The sequence below is a fragment of the Pseudophryne corroboree genome, chromosome 6 (assembly GCF_028390025.1).
Source record: "Pseudophryne corroboree isolate aPseCor3 chromosome 6, aPseCor3.hap2, whole genome shotgun sequence".
Classification (NCBI taxonomy): Eukaryota; Metazoa; Chordata; class Amphibia; order Anura; family Myobatrachidae; genus Pseudophryne; species Pseudophryne corroboree.
The window spans coordinates 402,673,112-402,694,949 of NC_086449.1; the positions used below are offsets into that span (position 1 = coordinate 402,673,112).

Here is a 21,838-nt window from a genome sequence, read left to right on the forward strand (position 1 = left end):
TTCAAACACAGCATGTGACATGGCAGTTAGGAGCTGATTGGCTGGTACTTTATCTCCGTGCAATTTATCACTCTCCAAAGCTTGATGAATCTGGGCCCCAGCCTGCAATTTGACAGTTAGGAGCTGATTAACTGGCATGTTATCACCTTCCACTTCATCACTTCTCCAGACTTAATACATCTGCCTCAATGGGCTTTTGGATTCACTGCCAATTCTTGGATCATTCTGTGGTCTGATCATGGGGTGAATTTACTTGGATGCCCACTCCTGAGCACACTGGCAAATCTTCATTGTTCTCAAATTAAAAATCGTATTTTTCTGTGTAGAATGATGTGCTTTGTAAATGGCCTTAAAACACTTCTGAGACCTGAAAATGTATATTCTACGTGACGAGACTGTGACAGAAACCAGAGTGCTCCAGGGCACACTACCAAAGTTTCTGGTTCTATATAGCAGTAGTAGCATTTCCTTGTGATAAAATAATAAAGTGCACTTGATAAGCAGCAGTTACCTCAAATTACCTTCTGTATTGATATAGAAGCAGTAAGGGTGTGCCTACTTTGTCACACATGGCTTCTTAATGTTGGCTTGTTTGTTGAATAAATAATGAAAGGCACAAACTAACATAATATTAGGGTTTCCTGAGAATAATTCAGTCATGATAAATACATAGATATAACTGGCAGTGAGCAGGAGCATTTAGAAACCTCCCATTTGACATGGCAGCTGTTCTTTGAAAATTAACAAATACATAAAAATAATAGCAGGACCTGACTGAATTTGTACCTTGGTAATCCTCCTGTTCCTGCCGCTCATTAATGTCTAGCGTGAGCTTCTTCATCCTCATCCTCTCTTCTTGCTCCGCTTGCTGCTGGTTCCAGTGATTTGCAGCTAGTTGTGAAGACATGGGCACATTGAGTATCTTAAACTGTAAAAGAAAATGTTTCTATTCAGTAATGAAATATAGCATTACATAGATACACATGTACACAAATACAGAGAATGAGAACAAGCATTGGTCTTGTGTGTCTTTCATCTTAGAATCTTACATCTACTACAAAACCGTATTCATAGCAAGGGTCAGTATTCCATATATATTCCCTTTTCACTCAGGCAGAGCATCTGTAAAAGATAGGTGCGCACCTACCACATTTTCAGAGACAGAGGTGCAACACAATCACACTCTTGACTAAATGCGGGCATTCACCCGTATGCATCTGTGACCTCTTCGCCCCATATACTTTTATATATCTTAAGTTATTTTATCCATACTTCGTAATAAGGTAGTAAAACAAAAGATAAATACACACACACACACACACACACACACACACATATATATCACATTATATCCGGCACTGATACTCACCAACACATATGATGGCTCTGTGCCCTATCCTAGTAGAAAACACAATGCGATTCCATCCTTCATGGTAGTCTATATTTTTATCATCATAGACTCTTTAGATTATTTTCATATTAGATTATAGTGTATTAAATGATATACACCATGGGTTTGATGGGCTCGTGCGGTTTTATAATGAAATACTCTCTATTCATTATTTTTATGGTTATGTATATGGGCCATCTCCTTCTCTTAACAATATTAATGTACGGCTAATCATCGAGTACATCTCTATATAAAAAGTCAGTTTTCTTTATTATTAACAATATGTGCACTGGGTTGACAATAGTATTTGTTCAATATTAAGTACCCTATAGTAGTTAATTGGGTTTAATTAAACCAAGGGAGTGCTATTGTAGTGATTGTATGAAGTGAAAATCATTATGTGTCGATGTGTTTTAATACATAAAAATATATTTGTAAAGTGAAATTAAGTGAATTTACAATAAAAAAAAACTGTGATTAATGTGCAGAACAAAGTAGTGAGTTAATAAAAACTACATCAAATTGAATGCAATTTGCAATGGAGTTGTGTACGGTTCATAGATGTGTACGCTTGAATACGGAGCATAAGTAGTGCTAAATCCCCCCACAAGATCTGTCATCAAGATGGACAGGCATGCAACTTCGCATTAGCACCAAAATCCAATTCCTTTGTGACATTATTAATATCCTGAAAAAAAGAGGTTTTATTCCAGTACTCCAAAACAAATTGTTTATGCATAGTAACAACTACTAATGCAGAAGTGTGCAGGCAGTCGGCTTACAAGCTTCAGCTCTCAACCAGGGAACACTGAAGATGGTGTTATTTCATAGGTAATCCTTTTCATTCACTAGGCTTTCTAAGCTCCGTTGTATGAATGTGTTTCCGTTTTCTTGTAAATAATACTCCATGTAAGAGATAATCCTTGATGTAGAGAGTCTTTATTTGCCAGGACTGCAAGTGCAGCTTAAAATGACAAGTATCAGGTAATGTAATACAGTGACACTCTTACGTATCCACAACTAGATCTGGAGTCTGTAAATGGATTCTTCTCTAGACTTCATTCTCGGTTTTGAAATTATAGTTATCAGTACATTCAGGTTTATATTTTCATAGCAATTCTTTGCCAGCAAAAGCTAGTAGCTTACCTATGAAATTTCAGTTCCTGACTTATCTCAGTTTAAGGACGTTGCCGAACAAATGTCACAAGAATGCATAGTAATGAGAATAATGGCAGAAGCTAGGCATTATTGGAAAATAATAAAACAAAGCATATGGGTAAAGCAGTTAAATTCTTCAGGCAACAGCTCACTATGTCTCCCAACCAAGTCTTATACAAAGTCTATTCCAACATCAAAATGACTACAAAATGAATCTGAATAATTGAAAATCTTGACAGGACGGAAAAAACAAACAATGTCTACAGAATAGAAATAAATGTGGGAAGCTAAACCAATGCCTTGGTTAGCCATAACACTTGCTTCATGCCCTGTATAAACACTTGCCTGCTGTTTGTTGCCTCTTCTGGTCAGCATTACAAATGGCATAGTATCACCGAACTCCGTGTCTACATCGCCACTTCCCACTATGGGTCCTTTCTTCAGCTGGCTCTTAAGATGCAAAGGGATGGCAACATCTAACTGGTGCACTTTCACGGAGTCTCCAGTACGCTGCTAAAATAAAGGTCACAAAAGAAAGATGGTTACAAAGTACTGAAAAAAATGTCAGAGTATCTAAATAAAACAGTTTGTACACCAGAGAAATGACCTCTCTCTCATTTATGCTACCTCAGATTATTTCACAAGACTCCTGGGTCTTCAACAAGATCAGGAGAAATTAGAGTTTGATATGGACAGCTCTCAATGACAAGTGCAAAATGATTTCCTGTTACTATATGGTCGAAAATCATGGAAAATAGAACAGTATTAAAATATAAAATTAGCACACACAACAGTTTTTCTTTTGTAGGCTTATAAATCGCAATAAAACCCTCAGACAAGGGTAAAAGTCAAATTCACATTGTTAAATAGAATACCCTAAAAGTAAAGTAGTGTAACGCACAGTAAAATATGACACTATTACTTAAAGTGGAAAACATAACAGTGAATGGAAGTATAAAAATTGTTGTCATGAAATAACTAAAGATATGGAACATTTGGCAAGTTTTTTTTTTTTAATGGCACACTAGGCTCATCCCACGTTCTTTTAATACTTTTCTATACAGAGGTGTCCTCATACATCTTTGCTGCAGTTGTGCCAAATAGCCCCTCTTGGCATGCCAGATAGTGTGAGAATCTTCTAACTTTGGGAATCTTATTTTTGCTGAAAATTTGCCTTCGTCGCAGAGCAATACGAATAGTATGCATGGGGAGACTGCACGGCTTATCTGACATTTGACACTTGTACAGTATATCTGTCTGCGACGGAGTCTGTACACGCAGTGCTACAGTGTAGCAGCCCCAGCTTTGTTTCCAATACAAGTTCTGTTCCATGTACAGACTCGCACACAATATACAATACAAGTGTCATATCAAATTAATCAGCACACTCATCTGGTGCCTCCTCATTGCATCGCGCTGCGAATAAGATCTATTTTAGGCAAAAAAGACGCCCGATGTTAGCAGAGTTACATGGGACATGGCGGCTCACTCACGCCAGGCATCTTGTGACACATGATGAATTGAGGCTGGATGTAGGAGGACATCTTAGGAAGAAGATACAATAAAAGAAGCCCTAGTGGCAGATGTAAAAAAAAATTCCTTATACAGGTATGCAACATATGTGCCAGTGACCAACTTCCACCAGAGGATGTGGTGTCGTTGTTTGTTTTGTGGAATAGTTTTTACCCAGAATATGGTCTCATGAGAAAAAAACTAAATGTACATTTTTTGGTGAGAATAATACTATAAAAATAAAGAATCATTATTCTACACCCATACTCCCAACAAAAAACAAAACAAAAAACAGATGCAATAAGTAGGGCGGATATGAGCGAGATCTTTTACAATCTCGTCCAGTATGTACAGTCAATGTCGTTAACGACCTCCTCCCTCGTCGGAACATGTACAGACAAGGGAGGTCCTCGTTAACGACAGCCATGCTGCGCCAACTGTCGTCGTCCCCCCCCCCCCCCCGACGTTGTTTCCTTCCCTGCCAGCATCAGCAAGTGTGTATTCACTTGCTGATGCCGGCACCACGCAGGGTCCCCGCCGTCGCCAATATCGGCATCAGTGGGGATCGCCTAGTGCACAGGTTCTCAAACTCGGTCCTCAGGACCACACACAGTGCATGTTTTGTAGGTCTCCTCACAGAATCACAATTGAAATAATTAGCTCCCCCTGTGGACCTTTTAAAATGTGTCTGTGAGTAATTAATACAACTGTGCACCTGCTGGGTTACCTGCAAAACATGCACTGTGTGGGGTCCTGAGGACCGAGTTTGAGAACCTGTGGCCTAGTGTGTACTGAGCTTAACAGACTGTTACTCACATTTATGGATATTCTGTATTTTCTTTGTGTAGCATTTTCCAAACTGTTCCTATTTCTATTCAATTTATAAAATATCCCATAGTAAATAATGAAAAGCTCAATCAAGATTTTCAAAGCTCCTCCAAGTCCTACAGTGTTATATCCTCTAGCCAAACAGCATTAAACATAATCTCAGGACCGTTACTGCGCTGTGGGAGAGGCGCTCCTGGTCTTACCGTACATGGAGCAGGTGCTGTCCCTTATGCAGTACAATGGAAACAAAAGGTGACAGACACCAGTGCATTCTGCACAATCAAAGCCCTTCACACATCACATAATGTTATAGCTATGCATATATTTATCTATGAGAAATACAGAGATGTATTCCAATTTGAACCAATTTCAATTTGTTAGATTAACTCTCAAGCTAGGAGAACCTAACATGCACTTTACCACTTCCATGCATACACACAACCTTCACAGCTGCATCAGTTATTAATTACCAAATGAGGGATTTTATATTTGAATTAAATCCTTTTCTTTGAAACCACTGGAGTACACTGTAAGCTTAACCCATTAACACTCTAGTATTCATGTTAGAAGTTTAAAAGTAAAAAACAAAACAAAAAAAACATCATTGACCAAAAGGCTTCTCTCTCTGTAATTTTGTTTTCTTTTTCTGGAACTATCCAGTGAGACTTGGTTAACAACGAACCCCCTCCTGTCCAGCAGGGAGGGGATATAGATGAGGGAGGAGCTCAAGATTTTGGAAATTTTTAAAAAGTGCCAAACAACTACAGGAAACTATCTTCAAGGCCCAGTGTATCCAGTGCATTCAGTGAAAAATATTTAATGTACCTTACTATAAAAATCCAGCTTTTGCTTTATAACTGTGCATGCTTACATTTTAATGTACAAGCTTAAAGGGAGAACACCACAAAACTAGAGTACTTATGTCACAACTAAGCATTGGAAATGAATTGGTGCTCAGAAAAATGTAACAACTGAAAACAACATATAACTGTATAAATAGGAAGATGTAGAATCAAACTACTAGTAAACCAGGGTAAAATAAATACATACATACATAGAAACACTTTATAGAAGTAGAAATTAACAAAGCTGTACTAAAGAAGTACACACTACACAAAGTTATGAGAACAAAGTCACATAAAAATAACACAAGAAAACAGAATTCTCACAAATTGGTGTACATAGCAAACAAATGAGAAAAACTGAATTCACGAAGATGAAAGCAGACCATCATAATTACCATACTTCAAGCTACAGTGCACCACTTGAAATTTCTTTCAAGATCATTTGGCATTTGATTAATGGATTCAAACGGTAAAAAGAGAATATTTGGAAAATGGCCACATACCTGAAGATTTTCCAGCATCATCTTGTCAAGAGCCTGAATAAAGTCTTCATCCTCTGCACAGGGAACATGTTTTATCCCTCCTCCTTTAATCATCACCTCCTGCAAAAGTAGAACTGATCAATAACAGTAACATTTAGGCTTTCATCCAGAATATTATGGCATATTAAAAATAGTGAAATAATAAAGTCATTGTTTTGGACATCCCTGTTTTACCATAATATTGCAGATTCATGATTTTTGGCAAAACATCTACTGTGTTTGTCTTTCTTTAAACGACGAGACTCTGAAACACACACGAAGATCAAATGATGGCCTCTGGACAAAATTTTGCACACTTCATGTTCTAGTTAAGGGACTAATAATAAAAAAAAATAAGAATTTACTCACCGGTAATTCTATTTCTCGTAGTCCGTAGTAAATGCTGGGTACTCCGTAAGGACCATGGGGAATAGACGGGCTCCGCAGGAGACTGGGCACTCTAAAAGAAAGATTAGGTGCTATCTGGTGTGCACTGGCTCCTCCCTCTATGCCCCTCCTCCAGACCTCAGTTAGGGAAACTGTGCCCGGAAGAGCTGACACTACAAGGAAAGGATTTGGAATCCAGGGTAAGACTCATACCAGCCACACCAATCACACCGTACAACTTGTGATAACTATACCCAGTTAACAGTATGAACAACAAATGAGCCTCATTAACAGATGGCTCATAACAAAACCCTTTAGTTAAGCAATAACTATATACACGTATTGCAGAGAGTCCGCACTTGGGACGGGCTCCCAGCATCCACTACGGACTACGAGAAATAGAATTACCGGTGAGTAAATTCTTATTTTCTCTAACGTCCTGGTGGATGCTGGGTACTCCGTAAGGACCATGGGGATTATACCAAAGCTCCCAAACGGGCGGGAGAGTGCGGATGACTCTGCAGCACCGAATGAGCAAACTCAAGGTCCTCCTCAGCCAGGGTATCAAACTTGTAGAAATTTGCAAATGTGTTTGAACCCGACCAAGTAGCAGCTCGGCAAAGTTGTAAAGCCGAGACCCCTCGGGCAGCCGCCCAAGAAGAGCCCACCTTCCTCGTGGAATGGGCTTTGACTGATTTAGGATGCGGCAGTCCAGCCGCAGAATGTGCAAGTTGAATCGTGCAACAGATCCAGCGAGCAATAGTCTGCTTAGAAGCAGGAGCACCCAGCTTGTTGGGTGCATGCAGGATAAACAGCGAGTCAGTTTTTCTGACTCTAGCCGTCCTGGAAACATAGATTTTCAGGGCCCGGACTACGTCCAGCAACTTGGAAGCCTCCAAGTCCTGAGCAGCCGCAGGCACCACAATAGGTTGGTTCAAATGAAACGCTGATACCACCTTAGGGAGAAATTGGGGACGACTCCTCAATTCTGCCCTGTCCATATGGAAGATCAGATAGGGGCATTTACATGACAAAGCCGCCAATTCTGACACACGCCTAGCCGAAGCCAAGGCCAAAAGCATGACCGCTTTCCACGTGAGATATTTCAACTCCACGGTCTGAAGTGGCTCAAACCAATGTGATTTTAGGAAATCCATCACAACGTTGAGATCCCAAGGTGCCACTGGGGGCACAAAAGGGGGCTGAATATGCAGCACTCCCTTAACAAACGTCTGAACCTCAGGCAGTGAAGCCAGTTCTTTTTGAAAGAAAATAGACAGGGCCGAAATCTGGACTTTAATGGATCCCAATTTTAGGCCCATAGTCACTCCTGGCTGTAGGAAGTGCAGAAATCGACCCAGCTGAAATTCTTCTGTTGGGGCCTTGATAGCCTCACACCAAGCAACATATTTTCGCCATATGCGGTGATAATGTTTTGCTGTCACATCCTTCCTAGCTTTTATCAGCGTAGGAATGACCTCAACCGGAATGCCCTTTTCCATCAGGATCCGGCGTTCAACCGCCATGCCGTCAAACGCAGCCGCGGTAAGTCTTGGAACAGACAGGGCCCCTGCTATAGCAGGTCCTGTCCGAGAGGCAGAGGCCAAGGGTCCTCTGAGATCATTTCTTGTAGTTCCGGGTACCACGTCCTTCTTGGCCAATCCGGAACGATGAGTATAGTTCTTACTCCTCTCCTTCTTATTATCCTCAGTACCTTTGGTATGAGAGGAAGAGGAGGGAACACATAAACCGACTGGTACACCCACGGTGTCACTAGAGCGTCCACAGCTATCGCCTGAGGGTCCCTTGACCTGGCGCAATATCTTTTTAGCTTTTTGTTGAGGCGGGACGCCATCATGTCCACCTGTGGCCTTTCCCAACGATTTACAATCAGCTGGAAGACTTTTGGATGAAGTCCCCACTCTCCCGGGTGGAGGTCGTGCCTGCTGAGGAAGTCTGCTTCCCAGTTGTCCACTCCCGGAATGAACACTGCTGACAGTGCTATCACGTGATTTTCCGCCCATCGGAGAATCCTTGTGGCTTCTGCCATCGCCATCCTGCTTCTTGTGCCGCCCTGTCGGTTTACATGGGTGACCGCCGTGATGTTGTCTGACTGAATCAGCACCGGCTGGTTTTGAAGCAGGGGTCTTGCCTGACTTAGGGCATTGTAAATGGCCCTTCGTTCCAGAATATTTATGTGTAGGGAAGCTTCCTGACTCGACCATTGTCCTTGGAAGTTTCTTCCCTGAGTGACTGCCCCCCAACCTTGGAGGCTTGCATCCGTGGTCACCAGGATCCAGTCCTGTATGCCGAATCTGCGGCCCTCGAGAAGATGAGCACTCTGCAGCCACCACAGCAGAGACACCCTGGCCCTCGGGGACAGGGTGATCAGCCGATGCATCTGAAGATGCGATCCGGACCACTTGTCTAACAGATCCCACTGAAAGATCCGTGCATGGAACCTGCCGAATGCAATTGCCTCGTAAGAAGCTACCATCTTTCCCAGGACTCGCGTGCAGTGATGCACCGACACCTGTTTTGGTTTTAGGAGGTCTCTGACCAGAGATGACAACTCCTTGGCTTTCTCCTCCGGGAGAAACACCTTCTTCTGTTCTGTATCATACCCAGGAACAGCAGACGCGTCGTAGGAACCAGCTGCGACTTCGGGATATTCAGAATCCAGCCGTGCTGTTGTAGCACTTCCTGAGATAGTGTTACTCCGACCAACAACTGCTCCCTGGACCTCGCCTTTATAAGGAGATCGTCCAAGTACGGGATAATTATAACTCCCTTCTTTCGAAGGAGTATCATCATTTCGGCCATTACTTTGGTAAATACCCTCGGTGCCGTGGACAGACCAAACGGCAACGTCTGGAATTGGTAATGGCATTCCTGTACCACAAAACGGAGGTACACCTGGTGAGGTGGGTAAATGGGGACATGTAGGTAAGCATCCTTGATGTCCAGTGATACCATGTAATCCCCCTCTTCCAGGCTTGCAATAACCACCCTGAGCGATTCCATTTTGAACTTGAACTTCCTTATATAAGTGTTCAAGGATTTCAAATTTAGAATGGGTCTCACCGAACCGTCTGGTTTCGGTACCACAAACATTGTGGAATAGTAACCCCGTCCCTGTTGAAGGAGGGGGACTTTTATTATCACCTGCTGGAGGTACAGCTTGTGAATTGCCGCCAGTACTACCTCCCTGTCCTGGGGAGTAGCTGGCAAGGCTGATTTGAGGTAACGGCGAGGGGGAAACGTCTTGAATTCCAGCTTGTATCCCTGAGATACCACTTGTAGAACCCAGAGATCCACCTGTGAGCGAACCCACTGGTCGCTGAAGTTCCAGAGACGGGCCCCCACCGCACCTGGCTCCACATGTGGAGCCCCAGCGTCATGCGGTGGACTTAGTGGAAGCAGGGGAGGATTTTTGTTCTTGGGAACTGGCTGTATGGTGCAGCTTTTTCCCTCTACCCCTGCTTCTGGGCAGAAAGGACGCGCCTTTAACCCGCTTGCCTTTCTGAGGCCGAAAGGACTGTACTTGATAATACGGTGCTTTCTTAGGCTGTGAGGGAATCTGAGGTAAAAAAGTTTACATCCCAGCTGTTGCTGTGGATACGAGGTCCGAAAGACCGTCCCCAAACAATTTCTCACCCTTATAAGGCAAAATTTCTATGTGCCTTTTAGAATCAGCATCACCCGTCCACTGCCGAGTCCATAATACTCTCCTGGCAGAAATGGACATCGCATTAATTCTAGATGCCAGCCGGCAAATGTCCCTCTGTGCATCTCTCATATATAAGACTACGTCTTTAATATGCTCTATGGTTAGCAATATAGTGTCCCTGTCAAGGGAATCAATGTTATCAGACAGGGAATCAGACCACGCTGCTGCAGCACTGCACATCCATGCTGAAGCAATAGCAGGTCTCAGTATAGTACCCGAGTGTGTATACACAGACTTCAGGATAGCCTCCTGCTTTCTATCTGCAGGCTCCTTTAAGGCGGCCGTGTCCTGAGACGACAGTGCCACCTTTTTTGATAAGCGTGTGAGCACTTTGTCCACCTTAGGGGATGTCTCCCAGCGTAACCTATCCGTTGGCGGGAAAGGGTACGCCATTAGTAACCGCTTAGAAATTACTAGTTTCTTATCTGGGGAACCCCACGCTTCTTCACACAATTCGTTTAACTCATCAGATGGGGGAAAAGTCACTGGCTGCTTTTTCTCCCCAAACATAATACCCTTTTTTGTGGTAACCGGGTTAATGTCAGCAATGTGTAAAACATCTTTCATAGCCGTAATCATACATCGGATGGCCCTTGTGGACTGTACATTTATCTCATCCTCGTTGACACTGGAGTCAGACTCCGTGTCGACATGTGTGTCTGCCATCTGAGTCAGCGGGCGTTTTTGAGCCCCTGATGGCCTCTGAGACGCCTGGGCAGGTGCGGACTGAGCTGCCGACTGTCCCATGGCTGTCACGTCGTCAAAGCTTTTATGTAAGGAGTTGACACTGTCGGTTAAAACCTTCCACATATCCATCCACTCCGGTGTCGGCCCCACAGGGGGCGACATCACACTTATCGGCTCCTGCTCCGCCTCCACGTAACCCTCCTCCTCAAACATGTCGACACAGCCGTACCGACACACCGCATACACACAGGGAATGCTCTGACTGAGGACAGGACCCCACAAAGTCCTTTGGGGAGACAGAGAGAGAGTATGCCAGCACACACCACAGCGCTATATAATCAGGGATGTACACTAACACAAAGTGATTTTTCCCTATAGCTGCTTTACATATACAATTTTGCGCCTAAATTTAGTGCCCCCCCTCTCTTTTTTACCCTTTGAGCCTGGAAACTGCAGGGGAGAGCCTGGGGAGCTGTCTTCCAGCGGAGCTGTGAATAGGAAATGGCGCCAGTGTGCTGAGGGAGATAGCCCCGCCCCCTTCTCGGCGGACTTCTCCCGCTCTTATATGTATATTATGGCGGGGGATTTTGCACATATATAGTTTATTGGACTATGTTATGTGCTTTTTGCCATAGAAGGTACTCTAATTGCAGCCCAGGGCGCCCCCCCCCCCCCCCCCCAGCGCCCTGCACCCATCAGTGACCGGAGTGTGTGGTGTGCATAGGGAGCAATGGTGCACAGCTGCAGTGCTGTGCGCTACCTTCATGAAGACCGAAGTCTTCAGCCGCCGATTTTCAGGATGTTCTTCTTGCTTCTGGCTCTGCAAGGGGGACGGCGGCGCGGCTCCGGGACCGGACGATCGTGGACGGGCCCAGTGTTCGATCCCTCTGGAGCTAATGGTGTCCAGTAGCCTTAGAAGCCCAAGCTAGCTGCAAGCAGGTAGGTTCGCTTCTCTCCCCTCAGTCCCTCGTAGCAGTGAGTCTGTTGCCAGCAGATCTCACTGAAAATAAAAAACCTAACAAATACTTTCTTTACTAGAAGCTCAGGAGAGCCCCTAGTGTGCAACCAGCTCGGGCCGGGCACAGATTCTAACTGAGGTCTGGAGGAGGGGCATAGAGGGAGGAGCCAGTGCACACCAGATAGTACCTAATCTTTCTTTTAGAGTGCCCAGTCTCCTGCGGAGCCCGTCTATTCCCCATGGTCCTTATGGAGTACCCAGCATCCACTAGGACGTCAGAGAAATAAAATAAAAAAAAATTGCACACAACTGTAAAGGCGTGTACACACGGTACAATGTGCTGTACACAGGGCCGGCGACAGAGGGGGGGTCAAAGAGTACACTTGTGACATGCCCCGAGGTTCAGAGACACAAAAACGCAATACACAACCAAATAGTAATATTTAAATTGAGCACGTCAGCCGGCCACCCACAGCATAACTAGCACGTCCCTCCCCATTACTTCCGGTTACCCTCATCCAGCGGTCTGGTCCCGACTCCCAACAGTCCGTGTTGTGACATCATTAAAGTGTACTGTGCTGCTGCGCCGGCCAGCCCTTACTTGTGTGTCCGTGCTGCCACAGACCCGGTTCCATAAGATGATGAGCGGATAGACAAGCAGGAAGAAACACTGGGCACTACTTCAGGCAGCAGCACCATTGCACTGCTGTCTGACTTCTCACACTATACAGACACCCTACCTAGCTGGCTGTGGCAGTCCCTGCGTCCCACCCATGATGAGAGTGATTGTGGCAACAACTGACTGGCAGCAGTCAGCCTGCATTAAGACAGTTGTTGTTCGGTAAGTTAACAGTGCATTTTAACTTTTTCATTTTGCATTGGGAGCCTGGCTGTGATCCCGTGGGTTACAATTGTAGAAAGGATCCTACACACTGGCCATACAGTCGTCGGCCGAACCGGCGGCGGTGAGGACGGACGGGGGGAGTGAGTTTCTTCACTCTCTCCGTCACCCGGCCCCACAGCCCTGAATGTTAATATGGACGATACTGTCTATATTGGCTTGCAGGCATAAACGAGCCAGCACAAATGATGAACGAGCGCGGGGCCGCGTATCGTTCATCGTTGGTGCCCACACACTGAAAGATCTGAACGATATCTCATTCATTAATGAACGAAATCATTTATAATCACTCAGTGTAATCTGTAACTGTGTAGGACCCTTTATTGAGATGGTTGGGTCAGGAATGAGGTACTTGGGGGCACACGAGAATTTCCTGCTGGATGATCATACTCCTGGCACCTTTGCCAAACTCCAGTACTGGTTCTGTTACAGCCCCAATAGTCACCAATCACTCTGGCAATGCAGGTCCCGGCGCCTAGGCTCAGAACATGATCTTCAACAGTGCAGCTTTGGTGCTGTTGGGTCTCTGCAGAGATTAGGGTACACTGGCGAAGGGGCCTCAAGGAGTTCAGGATGGAGGTGATGGCGCTCAGTTCATCATGTTATACCAACATATTACATCACTGCTATATATAGTTCCTCACAGTGCCCAGGGACCCCTTCCCATATGATATAGATATAGATATATATATATATATCTCATATGGGAATATGTGGATGATGTAGTCAATGTTGGGCTGCCTGCAGATCGCGCATCGGCCTCGCAAGCTGTGTACACATGGTGCGATATACACTAACTTTCCTCACGATTTTGACTATATAGTCAAAATCATAAGGAAAGTCAAGTGCACATCGCACCGTGTGTATGCACCTTTACATGTATTTTATAGCAGAAATAAACCCTAATCATCAAATAAAAATACACAGTGAACACCTTACTTGGTATTTTACCTTTTGGCTCTTGATCCTTTCTCTTACTATAGACGCTGTATTTTTATAAACCATGCTTAATGTATGAAATCTGTTACTGTTTTAACTTATAAGACATAAGGTGAAAGGAAAATAGAATCCCTTTAAGCAGAGTATGTACATTCATACACACATATACATGTATATTGTGTATCAGCCTTGCACTTTGTGAACAAGGATATATGTAGGAAGGAAACAGATTTAATTGGAATATTGGCACAATGAGGTCTAGGCCATGCCATAGGGAAGCAGATGAACTTACCTCAGGCCATACCTGGCCTAAACCAATCAATTCAGTTTCACAAGGTCATATGATATGATAAAAATACTGTATGTATGAACTGCTATTTATGCAGAGGCACACTGTTCACTAGGGGGGTAATTCAGACCCGATCGCTCGCTAGCTGTTTTTTTGCAGTCCAGCATTCGCATAGTCGCCGCCCACCGGGGAGTGTATTTTAGCTGTGCAAGTGTGCGATCGCATTTCTGGGTTGCCCAGAACTTACTCAGCCACTGCGATCACTTCAGCCTGTTCGGGGCCGGAATTGACGTCAGACACCCGCCTTGCAAACGCTTGGACATGCCAGCATTTTTTCAACCACTCCCTGTCAATCTCCTTGCGATCGGCTGTGTGAAGGGATTCTTCGTAAAACCCACTGCACAGCAACAATCCGCTTTGTACCCATGCGACGCGCCTGCACATTGCAGTGCATACGCATGCGCAGTTCTGACCTGATCGCGCCGCAGCAAAAAACGCTAGCGAGCAGGTCTAAATTACCCCCTTTTTACAGTGACAACTGCAACCTTCTTGCATCACTGTAGTGTCAAAGTCGAAAAATATTACAAAGCACACATCACGTTCAAAATATACACACATGCCCACTGCGTGTGCACTTGTTCCGCCGTGCGTGCACATATCCGCAATTTGCGTATGGTCGGTCCTGCGCGTGGTGTGGGTATTTACGGCGGAGTTTGTGAACGCATGGAGAGCTATCAAAACATTACATATTTAATCCAAATAGTGCACATTGTACACAGTCCCCCTGCACCACATCAGAAAGTATCAACAGTTTAAATGATTCCAGAACAAAGGGATTCACCTTTACAGGATAGGAGGGGACAGACTAAGGTTATAAGGTGGTGTTTGGTATCCAGCTGTAGGGTATTTTAAGGGTAATATTCCGGTGTTGGTTTGCGGATGTCACGAACCGGTCTCTCACCTCTGCGGGTTCTGGGGTTCATCCGTTGCCAGTGCGGTTGCTCGCGGTGCTGTGCGCCCGTGTGGGGACGCGGCGTGATCAGTGGCACAGGTAATGCAGAGTCTGGGAACTGGGAGTGCGGGGACCAAATGGCCTAAGGCACTGCGGTGTGTCTGCTGTATAGGAGGTGGCCATGTTGGAGACCAAATAGGTAATACAGAGCACTTGTGAAAACACCTGTGGGCAGGTGTAAGCCAATCCAGTGCGTGTGCTGCCTTTAAGTAGGCTGGGATTATGTTACTCTGGGCCAGTGCTTTGTTGTATCAACGCTGTGCTCTAGCTCTGAGCTCTCTCCGTGCATTCCTGTGTGATTCCCGTGGTCCAGATATCGCCTCCGTTCCCAGAGGTCCGTCTGCAGCCTTCACTGCTAAAAGATCCACCAGCTCCCCGCTGTGCTGTCAGTTAATTGCACACCTACTGGAAGCAGTTGGATTCCCAGAGTCTTGCATGAGGTTACCTTGTCTGCCTACCATACAAAGTTTGGAGGATTCCACTACCCTCAGCTGTTCGTTTGTTCTACTCAGCATTTAACCCGTTCATCACCTTGTCATCTGCTACAGTTTTCACAGTGATCTCCGGAACCCGCAAGTAACCCAATTAAGTACTTTTATTTTCTATGTTACCATAACAAGGATAATTCTTCACAGCCTCTCAGTTAACTCCCAAAACTTCATTGCAAATCCTTACAGTTATTTCTTCATGTCTGCATTACCCAGTTAAACACATTCTGCCGTTCAGCATCAAAGCTTGTTTATATTTGGACAATTCAACATTTATTCATCAGCTTGTTTCATATACAGTTCCATGAACATTTCTTTTATTTGTCTTTGAGATTCATCCTGCATATTATTTCTGCCATTCCTGCAATACTTCAGTATAATATGATGATTAACAACTTGTCATTTAACTCTTTACTGAATTGTTATTTTTAATAAATATATGAAACGGAACTTTCTTCGTCCTCCCTGCTTTCTTCATACCCCAGCACCTACACCTGTGGTTGGTCCCGGGTTAACGGATTCACAAAAACACCCGGACCTGACAGTAAGCACTGGCCACATGGATCCGTCAAGTGACCAATTCGCAGGAGGCGGTGCTACATCAGATATCCTTTCCCGTCTGGAAAACCAGGAGTCTATACAGACACAAATAGTGCAGTTTATGCAAACTATGGCAGACCGTTTAGAGACTCTTCATACGGCTATTAAAACGTCTCAAGTCCAGATTCCAACTCCGGTTGTCCCAGTTACCACTACAGCTTCTCCTGTGACGCTGCCTACGTCCCGCTTGCAGTTACCCTCTCCGAGTAAGTTTGACGGAACTCCAAAACTTTGCAGAGGATTCCTGAATCAATGCGAGATCCAGTTCGAACTGTTGCCCGCCAGTTTCCCATCAGCTCGTTCTAAGGTTGCATATATTATTGCCCTCCTCTCCGGTCAGGCTCTGGAGTGGGCATCACCATTATGGGAAAGAGGTGATCCTATCCTCTCTAATTACAAAGAGTTCGTATCATCCTTCCGGAGAATCTTTGACGAACCAGGCAGGACCACCTCAGCATCTTTGGAGATTCTCCGTCTACGTCAAGGTTTACGTCCTGTCAGTCAATATATTATTCAGTTTCGCACGTTGTCTTCAGAGTTAAACTGGAATGAGGAGGCCCTGATCGCCGCGTTTTGGAATGGACTTTCAGAGAGAATCAAGGATGATTCAACTATCCGGGATGTGCCAACTAAACTGGATGAATTGATTTCTCTCTGTAACAAACTTGACCTACGCTACAGGGAGCGATGTTTAGAGAAATCCAGGGCAGAGCGATCCAGTCCACGTTATCATCCTAGGCCTCGACAAGATTCTTCATCACAGTCTCCGGTAACGACAGAAGAACCTATGCAGATTGGGCGCTCTCGCCTCACAGAGGAGGAACGACTTCGTCGTCGACAGGGTAACCTCTGTATGTACTGTGGGTCCTCCGAACACTTAGTTAAATTCTGCAAACTCCGACCGGGAAACTCTCGCTCCTAGCTTATTTAAGAGAGGTTAAGCTAGGAGTTACTTTAGAATCACGTTCTGGGAAAGAGCCGACCTTGTCTATTCAATTAGAAGTTCCAAGTTCTACAGTGAAAGTTTCAGCTCTCCTAGATTCCGGGGCAGCCGAGAACTTCATCTTCTCAGCCTTTGTCATACGGTCTAAAGTTCAAACCATGCCTCTGGAAGCAGCAGTTGCTGTTACAGCAGTGGATGGAAGTCGAATTCCAGATGGTATAATTACTCATCGAACCGTATGTCTCAAGATGAAAGTTGGTGTGCTCCATTCCGAATACGTCTCCTTCTACGTGATTCCCAAAGCCTCTCAAGATGTGATACTTGGTTTACCTTGGCTGCAGAAACATAATCCTCAACTTAATTGGCAAACCATGGAAGTCCTTTCGTGGGGTAAATCTTGTACCAAGGACTGTTTAGCCTCAATTGTACCTCTCCGGTCAATTAGCCTTCCCGACCTACCTCCGGTGTATCAATCCTTTGCGGATGTTTTCAGTAAACAAGCAGCAGACTCTCTACCTCCTCATCGCGAATGGGACTGCCCAATCGTCCTGGTTCCAGGCAAAACCCCTCCTAGGGGACGAATATCCGCTATCCATCCCAGAGACGCAAGCTATGTCTGATTATATACAGGAAAATCTAACCAAAGGATTTATCAGACCATCTTCTTCACCTGCAGGAGCCGGATTCTTTTTCGTTAAGAAGAAGGACGGTGGGTTACGACCATGCATAGATTACCGTGGACTCAATGAGATCACTGTGAAAAACAAGTATCCATTACCCTTAATTTCAGAATTATTTGACCGGGTAAAGGGAGCTACTGTGTTTACAAAACTGGATCTCCGAGGGGCCTACAATTTAATCCGCATCCGGGCAGGGGACGAGTGGAAGACTGCTTTTAATACCCGGGATGGGCATTACGAATACCTTGTAATGCCTATTGGTCTTTGTAATGCACCTGCAGTTTTTCAAAGCTATGTGAATGAACTTTTTCGTGATCTTCTCTACAAGTGTCTAGTAGTGTACCTGGATGATATCCTAATATTCTCTAAGGATCTAAAGTCTCACCGTCACCAAGTTAAAGAGGTACTGACACGTCTGAGGAAAAATCAACTTTATTGTAAGTTAGAGAAGTGCACTTTTGAAGTATCTTCCATACCGTTCTTTGGTTACATTATTTCTGGATCAGAGCTATGTATGGATCCCGGTAAGGTACAAGCTATCCGAGATTGGTTCACTCCTACAACTCTCAAGGGGATTCAGCGATTTCTTGGCTTTGCTAATTTCTATAGGAGATTCATTAAGAATTATTCTACGTTAGCTGCTCCCATCACAGCCCTAACTCGCAAGGGAGCAAATCCTACGAACTGGTCTTCTGAAGCAATCAAAGCCTTCTCTGATTTAAAGCAAGCCTTTGTGTCGGCCCCCATTCTTCGACAGCCTGATTTGAATCGTCCCTTTCTACTAGAGGTGGATGCATCTACAGAAGCAGTAGGAGCTGGTTTGTCACAAGTCTTTGAAGATAAAAAGGTCCATCCCTGCGGATATTTCTCCCGTAAGTTCCTCCCGGCCGAACGTAATTATGCAATCGGTGAGAAAGAATTACTTGCCATCAAGTTGGCATTTGAGGAGTGGAGATACCTTCTAGAAGGAGCACAACATCGCATTACAGTTTATACTGATCATAAGAATCTTCTATATCTGCAGTCAGCTCAGTGCTTGAATCCACGACAAGCTCGATGGGCGCTTTTCTTCACACGATTTAATTTCAAGCTCACCTATCGTCCAGGGTCTCAGAACAAAAAGGCAGATGCCCTTTCTCGGTCCTTTGCTTCTTCTGAATCAAATGATGCTACCACGAATCAAGCCATTGTGAATCCTACGTCCTTTTTAATGACTCGAACCTCTCCAGTTCCTCCGCCTGGAAAGACCTTTGTCGCCACAAATCTTCGAAAACGGCTGCTTACCTGGGCTCACTCCTCCTCCTTCATGGGTCATCCTGGGGTTCTAAAGACTCTCAAATTTATTCAACAGTCTTATTGGTGGCCACGTCTCAAAGCCGATGTCCAAGAGTTTATAGCAGCATGTCCTAAATGTGCCCAACATAAGAGTCCCAGAAGTTCTCCACCAGGTTTATTACATCCATTATCCATACCCAAACAACCATGGACTCATATCTCAATGGATTTCGTGACCGATCTACCTCCATCAAAAGGGCGAAATACCATTTGGGTGATAGTGGATCGATTTCATTCCATTAACTGGATTACCATCAGCCCCTTTACTAGCCAAATTGTTCATCTCTGAAATCTTCAAGTTGCATGGCCTTCCTCGAGAGATCATCTCTGATCGGGGAACACAGTTTGTGGCCAAGTTTTGGAGGTCGCTTTGTTCATCTTTAAATGTCAAGTTGAATTTTTCTTCTGCATATCATCCTCAGACAGATGGACAAACAGAGAGTAAACCAAGACCTTGAAACATTTCTCCGGCTATATATATCGTCCTCACAGGATGACTGGGTTGACTACCTTCCATTGGCAGAATTTGCTCATAATAATCTCTTCCATTCGTCTTCAGAATCTACGCCCTTTTATATTAACTTCGGCTTTCATCCTCGTGTGCCAGAGTTCCATCCATTGCCAGCCCTAGAGGTTCCAGCAGCAGATCAAGAGCTTCAACGTCTATCTAGAATCTGGAGTTGTGTGCGTAAGTCGTTGGTCAAAACTTCCGCTTGTTATAAATCTTTTGCAGATAGAAAACGTAAAGCTGTACCGAATTACAAGGTGGGAGACCAAGTTTGGATTTCTACGCGCAATCTCAGGTTCAAAGTTCCTTCTAAGAAATTTGCTCCCAAGTTTATTGGTCCATTTCCCATTGTAAAAGTACTCAACCCTGTGTCATACAAAGTCAAGTTGCCACCATCTTTGAGAATTCCTAACGCCTTTCATACATCTTTACTGAAGCCTTTGATTCTCAATAAGTTCCGTACTACCCAGTCCAAATCTCCTAAAGTTCACTCTTTGCAGAATGAGGAATTTGAAGTTAAAGAGATTGTGGACTCACGTTCCCGATATGGACGTTTACAGTTTCTGGTTGACTGGAAGGGTTACGGTCCGGAGGAGAGATCCTGGGTTTTCTCTGAAGATGTTCATGCTCCAAGACTGGTACAGAAATACTTCTCCAAAAATCCTGATAAGGTTCAAAGGTGTTCGGAGACCACCCTTAGAAGAGGGGGTACTGTCACGAACCGGTCTCTCACCTCTGCGGGTTCTGGGGTTCATCCGTTGCCAGTGCGGTTGCTCGCGGTGCTGTGTGCCCGTGTGGGGACGCGGCGTGATCAGTGGCACAGGTAATGCAGAGTCTGGGAACTGGGAGTGCGGGGACCAAATGGCCTAAGGCACTGCGGTGTGTCTGCTGTATAGGAGGTGGCCATGTTGGAGACCAAATAGGTAATACAGAGCACTTGTGAAAACACCTGTGGGCAGGTGTAAGCCAATCCCGTGCGTGTGCTGCCTTTAAGTAGGCTGGGATTATGTTACTCTGGGCCAGTGCTTTGTTGTATCAACGCTGTGCTCTAGCTCTGAGCTCTCTCCGTGCATTCCTGTGTGATTCCCGTGGTCCAGATATCGCCTCCGTTCCCAGAGGTCCGTCTGCAGCCTTCACTGCTAAAAGATCCACCAGCTCCCCGCTGTGCTGTCAGTTAATTGCACACCTACTGGAAGCAGTTGGATTCCCAGAGTCTTGCATGAGGTTACCTTGTCTGCCTACCATACAAAGTTTGGAGGAATCCACTACCCTCAGCTGTTCGTTTGTTCTACTCAGCATTTAACCCGTTCATCACCTTGTCATCTGCTACAGTTTTCACAGTGATCTCCGGAACCCGCAAGTAACCCAATTAAGTACTTTTATTTTCTATGTTACCATAACAAGGATAATTCTTCACAGCCTCTCAGTTAACTCTCAAAACTTCATTGCAAATCCTTACAGTTATTTCTTCATGTCTGCATTACCCAGTTAAACACATTCTGCCGTTCAGCATCAAAGCTTGTTTATATTTGGACAATTCAACATTTATTCATCAGCTTGTTTCATATACAGTTCCATGAACATTTCTTTTATTTGTCTTTGAGATTCATCCTGCATATTATTTCTGCCATTCCTGCAATACTTCAGTATAATATGATGATTAACAACTTGTCATTTAACTCTTTACTGAATTATTATTTTTAATAAATATATGAAACGGAACTTTCTTCGTCCTCCCTGCTTTCTTCATACCCCAGCACCTACACCTGTGGTTGGTCCCGGGTTAACGGATTCACAAAAACACCCGGACCTGACAGCGGAAGATCGCATGTTCCTGCGGATAGTTAGGTGCAGAAGCAGAATATAGATATAAACTGTATTTACTGTATATTATTTATGCGGCGGGAATCCAGAGGAGACCACCCACAAGAGCAGTTGAGAAAGACATCGCCTACCTTTTCAAATCAACCTATGACCTCTCCTGTACTGTAAAAGTGCATTCCTGTGTCCAATGGACAAAGGGATTACAGTATCCATTGTATTGCTTTTGGAAGTATTGTATAAAAAGCCTGTTGCAGCCTGGCCGGGCACAAGACTCTCAACGCTATCAACCTGATAGCGGAGGAC

The 21,838-nt window shown here is 44.6% G+C and overlaps 1 protein-coding gene across 4 annotated transcripts in view; it reads right to left on the minus strand.

The window, feature by feature from the left end:
* UPF2 (UPF2 regulator of nonsense mediated mRNA decay) overlaps positions 1-21,838 on the minus strand; it is a 376,291-nt gene that overhangs the window by 26,539 nt on the left and 327,914 nt on the right. For all 4 annotated transcript variants that reach the window (XM_063926873.1, XM_063926875.1, XM_063926874.1 and 1 more), the window contains exons 19-21: positions 6,237-6,335; positions 2,894-3,061; positions 787-928 (exon numbers count right to left, since the gene is read on the minus strand). In XM_063926873.1, the coding sequence (XP_063782943.1) occupies positions 787-928; positions 2,894-3,061; positions 6,237-6,335 (409 nt within the window). The remainder of the gene's footprint in view (positions 1-786; positions 929-2,893; positions 3,062-6,236; positions 6,336-21,838) is intronic.